The 15,561-nt window shown below is 37.0% G+C and overlaps 1 protein-coding gene across 5 annotated transcripts in view; it reads right to left on the minus strand.

Moving 5' to 3' along the window:
* TNRC6B (trinucleotide repeat containing adaptor 6B) overlaps positions 1-15,561 on the minus strand; it is a 134,217-nt gene that overhangs the window by 104,645 nt on the left and 14,011 nt on the right. For 4 of the 5 annotated variants that reach the window (XM_059472207.1, XM_059472203.1, XM_059472212.1 and 1 more), the window contains exon 3: positions 12,194-12,292. In XM_059472207.1, coding sequence (XP_059328190.1) covers positions 12,194-12,247 — 54 coding nt within the window. In that variant the 5' untranslated portion in view covers positions 12,248-12,292. The remainder of the gene's footprint in view (positions 1-12,193; positions 12,293-15,561) is intronic. The other variant, XM_059472204.1, reaches the window with a different exon arrangement.

A 15,561-nucleotide genomic window follows, 5' to 3' on the forward strand; every position in this document is an offset into this window, starting at 1 on the left:
ATTAAATTTATCATGAGCTTCAATGAAATAAACTATTATGTTTTTCTGTCCAGAAGTGCAACACCTGTTACTACAGTTTCATACTGCTCTTTCTAAAAATATCTTCAATGAGACCCTAATGGATTTGATTAATGAGTAAACCTTATCTCCTAGATAAAGTCAGCAACACTCTGAGGGGTCAGAAAGTTTCAAGGGCAAAAGCCTCATCTTTCCTGAATCCCCATTCCTAAGATTTTCCTAACAAGATTCAACTCTTGCATTAGCTATCCTAGTCCACCAAAGATGAACTGAGCTTAAGAGAAACCAAGCATTTTCTCAGGTATTTGTGAGAAATCATTTACTTATTATGAAAAGCTATTCATTTTAAACAGTCTTCTTGTCTTCACCAGTACAAAGAAATGCACTAATGCAACTTCACAGAGCTGCTATCACCACCTTTTCCTACTCATTCCATAGTTGCTTTTCAAAGCTGCTTTATTTCCTATTTAAAAACCAAAACAAGCACATACACCCCCCTCACCCCAAACAAAAAAACCCCAACTAACCAAACCAACAATTTAAAAACCCCAAACAAACAATCAAAACCCCAAAAGGACTTGAGCCAGCCAGGAGATGAAGACTCCAAACTTTTCACTGACTAGCATCCCAAGCAGACACAACACCAAAGCTTTATCAGGCACATGACCGGACTCTGGTGGGCACCAGCCAAGGTCAAACGCTGCGTTCTGCAGGTTGTGGCCACCTCCTCCGAGCTTTTAGTGAAGTGATTGTCACACAGCCTACCCCAGGCCCAGCTTAAGAGTGACAAACCCAGTCACAACTTCTGCTTTAACACCAACGTCCCTCCAAATCATCAGCAGCACCCGCACTGCAGTAAACAGGCCATCAGCACTTTTTTTGTCTCACTAATAGCTGTTTTAAGGAGAGTTGCACAACCCAGTCCTCGAAATCCAAGCAATTAGTCACTAGTCACTACTGCTAACAGCGGTGGAAGCTGTGATATAAAAAAAAAGAAATCTCAGGGACCATTTGAGGTCTGACAGAAATGTAATCGCTACTAGAAATGAAAGGAAAGCTGAGTCACCTCTCTGCCTGGTTTCATTATAAGCACTTTGGACAAACTGCATTGGGGAAAATTTTACTCACTAGGAACAGATTAATTAAATTTTTAATTTACTTCTTTTAATAAAAATGCAATTTAGCTGCTAGCACTTTAATAATTTTTTAGGAATAAATTAGTGTTGAGCTAGCATTTCAAAATACACATAGAATAGTGCAAATTGTTTAGCAAAATTAGCCTCAATGTACTTCTTAGATTAAATCTTAAATTCAGTACACAAATGAAAGCATTAAAAAACTCCTTAGAATTTGATTTAAACTTATAAAAAACAAACTCAGCTTCTAAAATGAGAATGCACCAAGTATTTTTCTGAATCACACAGAGGAAAGTCTTAAAGACAAGATATGCATGAAATAGTGGCTGAATTTTTGGTCTCTTTCAGAACTTTGTTGTATTGAGTAACTAAATTTGCACTTGAACCTACTTCTACCTTTTTTTTTTCCCTCCATTTTGCCAAAGCACAGTCTTGATATATAAAAATCACCAACAAAAATTTGTGAACCTAGCCTAATCAGTATTTCTTTGAAGCTTTTCAGCAGCATCTAGATGGAGCATTTCAGTGTTAATACCACCACACAGTCCTGACTGGTTTTCTGTTAGTTACAGCAGAAGTAAAACTTACTAACATAATCCCTCTGCTAAATCACACTTCACATTCAGAACTCCCTGCTAATCATTTTGACTGCTAACACACTTAGACCACAGTAATTACATTCAAAAGTTACTAATCTGCTACTGGCGTTTGCTATATGCAGCTTAATGGTACTTTAACACCTGGCTCACTGAAACATGACATTAACTAGAAGAAATGCCAACATGTTAACAGAAATAATCATTAAAACATGCAGCATCCACATAGAACAGCAGGACAAGTTGTCAGAGGAAACTCCGTTCATCATTAACCTATGGAGCTCAGAAGATGTAATTTATGCTGCAGCTAAACAAGCACAAAAGCAGCAGCAGTGGTTAAAGACCAGAAGTTTTGCTTTTAGTTTCAGCTGTCACCAAACAGTCACAAAGTAATTGCAGAAATAACCTATGGCTCACTTTCTATGTAATATTTAAGATGTTTGTTAACTAATATTCTGTGAAATACCCAGCAGCTTAGCATGAGTTCCCTGCTAAGCTTAAGCATTTTTATCAATACCATGAAAACAACAGTCACACTTCGGAAATGCTTAACAGGTTGGGATCCAAGCCACGTTTCATATTGTACAAATACAAAAGTTTACTTAATAAAAAATTTATTATTTTTTAATGTATCACTAAGCTGTTTAGTATTTAAAATACAATAGCTAATTATTTAAAATATAATGTTAAAATACAATGTGTGTGTGCATATATATATATATATATATATATATATATATATATATATATATATATATATAAATATATATATCTTGCTCTGAAAGCAATTTAAACCACCTAGCTGTTTGCAGCAAGATACAGTTCTACCTTATGTCAACCACGGAAGATGTTAAAGTCACTCAAGTCATGGTATGACAGGATATCCAGAAATACCATCTGAAAACTCCAACTCTGAAGCTGCCAAGGCAGCTTTGAATAATAACTCAACCATCTCAGACACAAAAAACGAATAAAGCATTCTGAATTTAAGCTACATTGCTTTTCTTCTCCTGCTCCACTCTTGATGATCCATCTTTTAGTGTGTTCCATCCATACACTCCATCCATTTTGTAGTGTATTCTACATATACATAGTATGGATGGAGACCAGGAAAATAGGAATTTAGTAAGACAGAAAAATTCTCCAATTTTATTTAATTAACCTTTTATATTATTCTTCAGCTAAAGAGCAAAAGCATTTCACAAGCCATGAATTCTTGCTAAGTTCAGCTACCTTTTACACTTTCATAACAAAATTTTTACACTTTCCATTTAGGGGACACATCTGACCCAAAAGCCCTTGAACAGCTCACCCCCACCAGGACTTTCACAAGCCACTCTCACCCAGTGACTCCATTTAGTCAACTCATTTTATGGTGCAGACACAGATGAACAAGTTATAGCAGTTTAAGCTGACATCTGTAAGTGGCTGATATTCTAATACACACATTGTTAACCACCCTGACACAGATGAGAGAAAACATTAACTTTCTCCCACTTGGAGTTGGAAATCTAGATGATGCATTGCCACAAAAGGACAACAGGCATGAACTGCTAAAGGAATTTTCAAAGCCTTAAGAAAGCAGGTGATAATCAGAATCACAGAAAACTAAATTACACTTTTGCACTACACATTTAATCACCTTCACTGATACAAATACTTTTTGCAGCTGTTTGTTAGGAATGACTGAAAGTGACATAAGCGAGGCACACACAAATTGGTGCTGAAGTTATTCTGCCTTAAGACCAGACAGTGAAGCAACAGAAAAAAGAACTTTCTTTTCTGCGTTCACAGAAATCTGTTGTGTGGATTCTAAACCCATAGAAACTAACAGTGACCCAAAAAGTTCCTCAACAGCTGGAGGCTGAGAACAAATCTGTTATATGTATATATTAACCCTGCCTTAGGTCTGTATTAGGCATCCACTTTTGATCACTGTCAAAAAGGAGAAGGAATACAGGCTATCCACACCCACAGCTGCTTTCCAGTTTCTCCAGTTACCAGAATGAAAATCCAAACTCATTTTAGTCACAGGGGAGCCACTGACACTGCTGCTTGCTTTTAAATTTTTTCTAAATTTATCAAGATTATTAAAAAGATTAGCTATCTGACAGACCACCAAACCATTAATGTAGCCACTCATCTCTGGAAGCAGAGCCTGGGCTTTTCAACAACTTGCCCTCAAAAACTCCCCAACAAACCTTTAGATGCCATGGGAATAAGTTATTTCTCTGGGAATTACATGTGGAAATTGTATCTGTTGAAACCAACCAATATGATTTCAAAGTACCTCTAAATATTTCTCAACCTAATTCCACACTACTGTGTCTACACTCTCCCCTCATGATACACCCTCTGCCTACTGCTCAAATGCTTCAGTGACTTCAAACAAGTGCCAGGAAATGCTGACATGTTTTCAATGTTGCTTTTACCCTTCAGAGGAACTGATATCACACAATATGTTTTTGCAGAATTCCAGTGTCCTCAGTTGTCTGATCATCCTCTTATGTATTCAAACACTGAAAACCATCACTACTATTTGTTACTACTACCACCATCACAAGAATAACAACCTACACTCTTCCCATCAAACTCACATGCACTTCTTCCACACCTAATGAATGAAAAAAAAATTTTGAGGAAGTGAAAAAAATTCATACCCATCTAGTTCACAAAATGAAAAGGAAATAGTCTCTTTAGGGTCATGCAAATGTACAGTCTTGCAAATGCACAAAGTCAAGACCAATGAATTTTACACCTTTCAATGATTCAGCCAAACTAACATTCTACAAATTATTTCTAAAGTAAACTTAAGGTTTTTAAACTAGGGTAGAGTAAGCTTTAATGTCCCTGGCTCAAATTTCTCCCCAAATACCTATCCCCCCTCAAGTCTGCCATAAGACAGGAAAATTGAAAACACTCATCAATGCTTCCACATCTGTAAGACTTCATATAAAGTTACCAATTATAAAGAACTCTGCCACAATTCACATAGACTACAACCACTGCCAACAATTCTCTAAAGCCAATACCAAATGCAAAGAGATCAAAAGGCAATATTCTGAAAAGCCAGAAAGTCCTCCAATTGTGTGCCAATAAATGGCACACCTGCATGAGAAGAGATGCTTTGTAAGCAAAGCCACAAATCAATTCCCATGAATGTCATTCACATCACATCTCATAGTGGGACTGTAGCACTATACCACATAAGCTCTCAAATGCAGAACCACTTTTTCAATCTTTAAGCAAATATCTGCTTTTTTGCCTGCTTTGCAAAGTATTATAAGCTGCTGTAATCAACTGAAGATGAGATGCTATTGGTTGAGAAAAAACTAATGAGAAAATATTTATGAAAAAGAAAGAATCTTTAAAAGAATGGAAAAGATGAGTTTTTAAGCTGAATGTTTTCTTAAGACTGAAAGGTTTTTTCCTTTAGAAATGAGACACACACCTGTTGACTGCAGTGACATGCCAGGCCAGTACACTTCCTCCACATGAACTGTACATATGAAAAGACTGGATCAAAGAACACATGGTGACAGTTCTTACAGATCTCCAAGTCACCTTGGCACATGACGGTATTTTCCAAGAGAAAGAAAATACATCATTGTGTTAACCTTCTCTTTTGTGATTCAAAAGCACTTCAGGGTATTTTGAGATTAGAAAACAGAGAGTCATCTTTCAGTTCAGCATCTATATTTTAGCAGTCTTCACTAAGGATAAGTAGGTTTCAAATGAGCAATCCATCTTGCCTCTGTAGAAAACAGTACACCCAACTGGAAGAATCCTGAACTTGATCCTGAATTTCTTTTAAAATGTCCAAGCACCTAGGCTATCAACAGCATTCCTTCACAATAGTTCAAGTAGTACAGTCTAATTCCTTGTTCTTTTTTGCAGTCCTCAACAATTTTACCTTATTTATAACTGTTTTTTTTTTTATATATAGTGAACCCTGATAACATACTGTACACTGGTTTTGGCTGGGATTGAGCTACATTTCTAGATAGTAGCTGGTAGAGGGCTGTGTTTTGGATTCATGCTGGAAGCAGTGCTGATAACACAGGGATGTTTCTGTTCTGCTGAGCAGGGCTCACACAGCATCAAGGCCTCTTCTGTTTCTCACAGCACCCCACCAGTGAGCAGGCTAGGGGGGCACAGGAAGCCAGAGGGGACACAGCCAGGACAACTTACCACAACTGTCCAGAGGGATACTCCACACTACATAGCACCATGCTCAGCATGAAAACCGAGTGAGTGAGGGTGTGTGTGGATGTTGGCTGGGGCTAACTTTGCTCAGAGACTGGCTGGGCATCCACTGTTTGGCAGCAAGCAATTATTTTCCTTTTGCATCATTTGTTCTTTCACAGGTTTTATTTTCCTCTCCTCTTAGTTACTGGTTTGGGTTTTTTCCTCCCCAAATTATTACACCACTGTTATCTCAATCCACATATTTTCTGACTTTTTCCCTTGCAATTCTACCCCTCCATCTCACTGCAGGGACAGGAGTGGATGAGCAGCACTGTGGTGCTCAGTTGCCAGGTAGGGTTAGATCCCATACCATAATTATGGCTCTTTGTTAAATGCCTTGAAATTTTGAAATTTGAAGTTATAAACTCACAAGCAGGTTTGCTTGGGTATTTTTTCCCCATGTAGAGAGGTCCAAGTGTGTAGTGTTTTGTAGAAAAGTATTTTAGGTTCTTTTTCTGGCCACACTGTTGAAGTTCCAGAGAGAAACTAACCCAAGATTTCTGCTTCCCTTAATGGACTATGTTAATTAATACTTAAAACCAGAGGACTATGCCATAACACTTCTACAAGCTTTTATAACATGTAATTAAAATGAATTTTAAGTAAATTAATTCTTTACTGAGAGGTTAATGGATTTTTATTTCAATACATGATATGCAAATATTTTGGGTTTGAGATATTCTCCTCAAGAGCTGCAGTTTTTTCAGGTTAACTAAATGAAGCTAGCAGAGCATGGAGATGACATCAGTTTCTGTTGTGAAAAATTCTTTGTCCTCCTGGTTCTTAAGCTGCTACATTTTGGGAGAAGCATAAATTATCATGTTATATAGAATACCTCTCTACTTTTCAAAGACTATACAAGATACTTCATTCAAAGACTCCAGGAAATTAGTATACTTGTAAGCCAGCTTTACAAAGACTAGCTGCTCCTACAACTCTTGTTCCAGAAAAATAATGGAAATATACCCTGTGTATCAGGGCAGAAAAATGCTGGAAGCTCCACAGGTAACTCACCAGCAGACATGAAAAATGAAATAACTAAATAAAAAACCCCAAAGCCTACTGTCATGAATCCAATGGAGAAGCAACAGCCACGTGAGTAAGCTGTAACCTACTCAGAACTGTCAGGTACTCACAAGAAAGTACACTGAGGTTGAAACCTCACTTCTCATAACAAGCCAAAATTTTCCAAGAGTGCAGGGATTTATTCTGCAGGGAACCATCATCTGAAAGCACCCTGTACCAGGCCAGTACTAGACTGGAAAACATATTTTTTATAATTACACTCACAAAGTGTAATTGTAATGTTTATTTCATTACTGTATGGGCCTGAATTTTTAAATTATTCAGTGTTATCTAAATTGAAACCCAGTTCTGTGTCATTGAGTAGGGCTGTAAGCCCCAGAGACACAGGCATCAAGGTTTTGGATGCTATAAGTTTACTTACTTAACTAAGGGGTTTTTTTTCATTACATTAATTCTAAATCCCACAAAATGAAAGCATCAGCCTAACTTTTGTACTATTGTCATCATTATGCAACATCCACAGCAGGAACTCAGCATACCTTACCCATAAATGCATTTAGTGGAACGTTCCTGCTTTTAGGAAAGAGAACTTTAACCAACACTGCCTTGTGAATTTTAAGATTCTGTTTATAAATTTAAAAACACCTAACTTAACATAGGCTTGTGTTCCTTTATTCTCAACATGTATGAAGTAAAGGCAAGTGTTTAGATACTTGAGTCACATACTTTTTAAACTTTTTATCATCTCTGTGTGAATGCTTCAGGATAGAAAAATAAAAACAACAAAAAACCAAACACCACAACAAAACACAGCCAGTGCCAACGGAGTTCTGAAGAGTGATTCAAAGAGAAGGCAAGTGCTAGCTCCCAATGAGACACCAAGAGGCAAGAAAAGCAAGAATTAACCAGGTTGAGAGCAGGCAGTTTTCAATAATGTAAGGGAAAGATTCACACTGACAGATATGAACACTAGCAACTTGAAATAAAATAAGGATTAACAGGTGGTCTCCAGACATCTTGTAAATGGCATCGGACAGCAAGACTGAAAAACAGGACAAGCCTCAGTGTCTGTGCCACTGATTTTGAAAGAGCCAAAGTATGAAAAAGTAGCCTAATTCCTGGCCTATCAATTCAGTTCAATAATTATTTCTATAAACACTGATGAAAACTTTGAATAAAATTACATTTACATAACACCGTATGATACAGAATATTTTCCCTTTTCCTGTTCTTATTAGGAATTAAGTGTTATTAAACATCCTGTGCAGTCATATTTTTAATCAAAATTTTATATACCTAGAGTTTTAGTATACAAAACATTAAAATGACATAACTATGTATTTTTCTTCTTTTCCCTTCTACAACACTGAAGCAAAACCATGATTCATCAATACCTTTCTATAAATTACTTTAGTCAAAGTCCCTCACTCCCTTCTGAATTCATAGGCTTGAAGGAACAGCTATGAGGAGAGCGAGAAATTCTACATTTAACATGAGCATTTTAATTGCATTTTTTGATAAAGAAGTTTTCTGCATAAGCTCAAAACTCCTGCCAACATTGAAAGAAATCTAAAAGTACTTCAAATCAGGCATAAAATTCTAGCTTCCTCCTGCAATATTTTACAGCAAAGGAAGAACTAAGAAACCAAGTTTAAGTATTGCCTGTGCAGTAATCCTTAACTAATGGATCAACCAGTTGAAATCAGTCACAAACAAGAAGTTCAGCACTTGTTGATATTGTCAGGGTCCAAGGTTGTTAATGGAAAAAGCCTAGCAACTATAAGTAGCTAATTAGCTACCACAAAATATAATTAAAAATAAAAATCATAATCCAAATAGCAAAGGGTATAGGGTTCCAAGGAGAAACACTGGTTTTCTTTTCTTCTTATTGCAATAGAGAGGTAGCAGAAGATTTCACTCAGGTGCCAGAAGTTTGGAACCAGAATGACCCAGTGCTTCCTGCCTCCCACTAGGCAGCTCCAGCAGCCATGACTGGGGAGAACACCACGAGGTCTTGCTTGGATTCTCAGTTCTGAAGAGATCAGTCCTGCAAAATCCCCTTGATTGTACCCCCCTGGTGAGCCTTTGCCACCTCATGGTGGTACTCAAAGATTGGACTCAAAGATCTTGGAGGTCTCTTCCAACTTAAACAATTCTATGATTCTTTTCTTGTTTTTTAAAAGGAAGAAAAGAGACCCTGAAGAGCCAGAAATCAGACAGCCCACCCCAAACTATTCTAAAAGGTGAAAGGATACTTCACTGTATGACACTCACTAGCAGGTCATTGGGAGAAAATAGACTGGATATTATTATCAATTAAGACTTCCACATCTGCCGAAACTAAATTAATTTTTAAACCCATATGCTCATTTGAAATAACTGACTTCTGCACAAGTTGCTTCCTCTCTGTATAGCACTAACATTAGGTAATTATTGGAATCAAGAGCATGCTACTGTCAGGTGCCAGCTGTCTTTACCATGTTGAGGCCATTTTAAAGAAAGTGTATGCAAAATTGAGAACATGAGCACAACTCAACAACCATAATATTAAAAAATTAAATTACTAATTAAATAAAAATGTATACATGGACAACAGTGGTTGAAATAAACACTAAAGTGGGAACTGAGTCCATTGTTAACTGTCCTTAAACTTAATTTCCAATGAGTTGCCACTGAGTTTGTCCCTCATTTCAAGAGCTGACTTTACAACTGCTCATCAGGTTGTTAGGAGTCAAGCAAGAAGATCATTATTCATGATGTCTCACTGCAGGGCTTAAACTTTCTGATCATACCTTACATAGTGTTAATTAGTTTGAAGGCCATAAATATTTAGGCTTTAAAGTGACTTGCTCAGCTCTACATAAGGCATAATATAATTTTTTTCTTCAAAACCAGAGGAAATCTCCTTTTATCTTCAAGTCTTGACCAGGATGTCTCAAAATACTATACAGTCTAGGATGCCAGAAAATCTGAGACAGTTATAGACCCAAACCAGTTTACAAGCATACAGCATGACATATCATTTGTTTTCCCCTCTACGATAGAATCTTCATGTTAAATTCAGGTTATTTTCAGGCTGGTAGGACAAAAAAATTAATTCTTGCAGTATCCAAATCTTTATAACCTGATATTCATGGTATCTCCACAGAAGATGATTTTGCTCTCATTTCTTGCAGAATACTTCATTTAAGTATACCTCATATCTCCTGCCTGAAAAATTTGGGAGTGGGTGAGGAGGGATGGGCAAAGAATCTCACAAAAGAAAAAAACTGAACTACATTACTGAATATCTAAAATGGCATTTCGTAGGAAAATGTATTTTTATGAAAAAAAGTTACTAGATCATTTAAACATTTGTAAATTAAGGGAATAATTTCAATGATACTAGACAATATAGTGAAACATAATTTGCCTAAAATTTTCTAGGACAAACTTTCAACTGTTATAGATACAAAACTCTCCTGAGACAAGCAAAGAGAATAATCATTTACAGATTGAAGAAACACTGAAAAACAGACTTCAGTGAGTAGTCCTGTACATCACAGAATGCAGAGAAGAATTAGATGCAGTCATGACTTTTTTGCTTAATATTCACTGATTCTATATAGTCATTTATTAATAACACTAAATACCAGATGCACAATTCCTGATCTCCCATAACGACAATTGTTTCAAAGCAATACCTCATACACATTTAGGTATTTGAAGTCAGTATAAAGAATCTGATTTTAAATTTAAGCTCATTCAATTTTTGGAGCAGATATACAATATTCACCATTATATCCAGAATTAAGTATGCCAAAGAAAAGCACACCCTTCATTGGAGGAAAAGACAGTCACTTCCATCTACTTCCTGCCACACAGGCAAAAAGGCAAAAAAAAAAAAAAAGGCAAGCTGTGTATCCATAAATATACACACAGGCACCTGTCTGTATACACATAAATGCCTGTTCACACACAAAGATCCTCTCTGTGTGGTGAAAAGAAGGCACCAATAGCTGTGCTATAATCAGTAATTATTGCACCATGATGTCTCCTCTCTCATGTCTATTCCCCACTGAAACCTGTAATCACATCCTTGTCAAAAGATGTGTTCAATAGCCTGGATTGCTGCAAGTACATCCACTGATATGTTCTCATTTTTCAGCTCCTAATCTAGAGCCAACCTTCCTTCAAAGCTATTTAAAATTAACACAACTCCTGAAGTACATGCAGCACAATTGCCAAGTCCTTCCTCTAATAATTACTTACTAACTTACTTCCTAACTTGGTGCTTACAGTTAAAAAAATGTTTTTTCTTATACACTAAAACAGTGAAAGCATCTCTCCAAAGGTCTACCTAGGAAACAGATTTTAACTTTAGTCTTTTAGTTTTTAATTTCTCAGTCTCTCTCTTACACAAAGCTACAAGCAAACTAACAATGATTCAGATTTTTGTGAAATGTAGGGAGCACGTTTTAAACACACATCAGGTGCAATGTTGACACTAACTCATTGAGCAGTCAGGACTATAAACTGTATTCATAAACCTTCAGAAGAGTATGCCAATGACTATGTATTTATGACAACCAAAGTAATTCACAACTTAACATCTGCATCTTCAGGAAGAAGGCAAAAAGCAGGACACAGCATTGTGCTCAACAGAACACTTCACACTCTCCTGTTCCAACAAGCTATGCTGAGAATCAGAGGTGCCTTCAAAAGCAACACAATCCAGTCTCACAGCACAGCACATGCTGGCAAGTACAAGGAAACAAGCAGCAGCACACCTTCAATATAGGTCAGTCAGTAATCCACAGACACCAGCACCTGCACCTAAGGGCCCCCATGTCTAATTCCTTGGGTTAGTTCAGAGAGTGGGTGGCTAGGAAAGAAAGTCCTCCCAGTTATCACAAATTCAATACTATCAGGATTAGTATCTTTTCACAAGTTTTCTCTTTCCTTCGTGGAAGTTCCAATCCTTAGTGGGTAGCAAAACCCCTGTCTTTCTAAAGATTTTTCCAAGTTTAATTTTTTAAGCATCTCCATGACAATAAATAATAAGCATCTACATGAAGTTTCTTATTAAAATTATCAGCACCAGTCAAAGTTCACTCCATGTACCCCCCCCCTCCACCATCCCTTTCAGCCAAACAAGCTTTTCTTCTTTCAAAACACAGTGGTATTTACCTCACTGACCTTGGGACTGCCTTCCTCCAGTATTTCTCCCTCATCAGTTTGCATGGGAACAGGATCTGTGCAAAGCTCTGCAGAAATGCAAAATACTGCCTAAAAGATAAACAAAAAAGATATATTTTAAAAACAATTATTTTTCTGCTTTTAACAAAGTTTTGTGAGATTGCAGTGTACATAAACTACAATTCTAGGCTATGACCTTTAATGCTGCCATTCTGCATATATTTGCTGAAATTACATTTTACACAAATGAGAACTGCTATTCAGAATAAGACAAAACTACTTAATTAAAAGAAAAAACCCACTTAATAGTTATATCCTCCTTTCTTTTTAACTTGAAAGTGTCATTGCTGAGTACTTAATTTAGTCACTGATTTTACTCAGTAAAGCCACAGTCAGCAAGGAATGATCACACAGACCAGAGCTGAGCAATTCTTTCTTACTAGGAAACAGCTTTTGTGCAAATACAAGCTTTAAAGACACAGCTTAAAGACAATCTAAAGGTTATTAGTTTGAAAAATTTTTAAGACTTCCAGTGATCTCACAGAACCTCTGAAGTCTTACTTTCAGGATTTTTTCCTTGACTTCATTCTAAAAATAAATACATTCTAGAATCTAAATGGTTCAGGGAACAGATAAAGTCATTTACCTTCAGGATGGCATTTACAATTTAACCCAGGTCAACAGATCCCAGTGTTTCAAATATTCAACACTACTAGGTAATCTATTTTCAGATTTGTTTGACATGCCAGTGTGGCTCCAGCTGAACAAAATCTGCACCCCAAACTCCATTCTTCATATTGTAAAGTAAATTATGGAAGGATGCAATCCAACTAGGGAGACTTTGGTGTTTAAGATTAGAATGGCTTCTACTCCAGAGGATGAGACATCTTTCTGGGATAATGGATCAAATTAATTAATTTAAGAGATCAAATGCAACAGCATAAATTCAGCAGGAATTTCTAACACTTAAAATGCAAGACATAAGCCATGACCAGATCTCTGACATTCCAGGTATATGGAAAGTAAGGGCTCACACTGAATACACGGAGTTAAGAATTCTCTTAAAGCCAAGAGTTGTTGGCCTTTAACAGTTGTCCCTCACAAATGCACCAGCATTTAACATCCATTTCAAGTCTCTCTACTTCTGCACCTCAGCTACAGAACTGCTGTCACCTTCACAGCAGCAATTCCAAGCCTGGAAACTGACAACAGAAAGCTTCTAAATGATGCACCCCCTTCACTTCGTTGTTAATGTTTGTTCAGAGTGTAAGGCTGTCTGCATTCCAGCCTCCTCTGTTGTGTTGCACATAGGTAAAACAACATCTGCCACGGTAGACTCAAGGAGTGAATAACAAGTTCTATAAACATTAAGGGCCTGGAGCTACAAAATGTTACATACAACTTAATAAATCTTACAACCAACAAGCTGTTACATTCAGTAATATCATACACTCTAGTGCAAGGCACAAGAGTTGTAAAGACTTAGAGCATAGTAATTTCCTTTTCTGGAAAAGAAGGAATGAGGAGAAAAATCAAACTCTTACCCAAATCCTCACTTAAACATTCTGCCTTCAGCACATAATCAAAAATCAGAGGTATCAAATGCTAAGCATTTGACATCTATACCAAGATCCTCCTGCCTAGAACAAATGTTTCTAGCTTTTTGTTCTGCACCAAGAGTGGAGGAGGCCAGGCTGGGCAGTCCCTGTCCATGGTACTTCTTTGCCATGCTCAGTTTCTGAAACCCACTCCAGAACTTTCAGAGCTGGGAGTTTTGGAGCATGATTTTGCAGTATCAGAGTCAAGTAATTGGGAAGCTCCTCAGAGTTTTGTTAGACAGACAGTCTGATGTCTAACAGCCAAAACAGCTTTGGCCAGAAGGATTCCTGTGGCACTTACCCGGCCTCGAAGTCAGAAAAACAAGCAAGAATGAACTTGAGCTACAGAAGCATTAAAAAAACCCTTACATATAAAACAAGACCAGAAAGGTCAGACCAAGAGCACTGCAAGGGGAAGTCACTTTTCATTCAGAGTGCTGGAAGAACTCAAACATAAGCCTTTGAAAAACTGACATGTTTTATCTTCTGAGATCCCTCACTACCAGAGGAATTGGCAGTATTTGACTCCAGTTTTTATATACTCCTGGAAGAAGACAAAAAAACTACCAACCAGTGCATCTCAAAGGAGGAAAGAAAAGGTCAGTAGAACTAGGAAATTTTAAAAATGGAAAGGCTACAAGAACAAAGAAAAGCAAGCTCTCCCACAGACAACAGATTAAATACACTGGAACTATCCAGAACTCAAGAGACTGGAGTACAAAATTGAATGAATAAACTCTTTTCCTTCTCCATTGTATTTTCTTTTTTATAATTTCTATTTTCTCTCTTTATTTATCCCATAATTAATGTTTTACTTGCTTTAACATTTAAAAAAAAACATATAATATTATGTCATACAATACTTACTTAGAGTGAACTCACTCACATGGGATGGTAAAAAGCTAGAAGTTCTAAAAGGCTCAGTAATTTACTAGAAAACTTCACAAGGGAAAAAGAAAATCCACCAACAAAAATATTTATCTGATGCAGGAAGAGCCTAAGCTACAGACTACAAAAGGTGTTGCAAGAGGAAGTTTTGCTGAACACTGTCCTTTTGTTGTTTGGTTTGGGTTTTTTTAATACTTCATTGCATTTGCTTCTGGGTTCTTTCAGGAGACGAAACATCTTCCAACAAACTATGAGCCCAATAAAATAATTTTTATGTTCTTTTGCATCCATGAATCATTGATTCCTTTAGCCACTGGCACAAGAATGCTGCACTGCAAGTTTATTTATTGCCAAAAGGAGGCATTTCCAGATTTCTGAATCCATGGGACACTACCTCTGTGGCAGACTTCTGCAGCAGTCATTTACAGCTGAGGGTGACTTCTTAGCCCACAGAGACAGCTTTTTGCGAGCACATGAAGAAATAACATAATTATTCCATGTTACAGACATCCCCTCTGCAGCTCACCAGCTTCTGAGCAGAGTCCTGAAGGTGACACACAGAGTCATTTATTTTATACATGGAGGAAGGATGGGAAGTAAGAATTTGTACTAGCATCCTCTAGGATCAGGAAAATGCCAAAAGCCTAAAGGCATTTGTTTACTTATATTCAATATTTAATGTGATATGTCAAGTTCCCAGGTGATAAAAAGAAAGTTTATAGACAGCCCATTTAGATTTTCAGATCCAGCACCTATCAAGAAAGTCACTCCTGGAAAAGGTCAAAAGTAAGATAATCTTTTTCTACCCTTACGTATATCCATCCAAACTACTTGAAGTGGGACTGAAATCCCTCAATTTTTTATACCTGATAT

This window comes from Ammospiza nelsoni, chromosome 5 (assembly GCF_027579445.1).
Source record: "Ammospiza nelsoni isolate bAmmNel1 chromosome 5, bAmmNel1.pri, whole genome shotgun sequence".
Lineage (NCBI taxonomy): Eukaryota > Metazoa > Chordata > Aves > Passeriformes > Passerellidae > Ammospiza > Ammospiza nelsoni.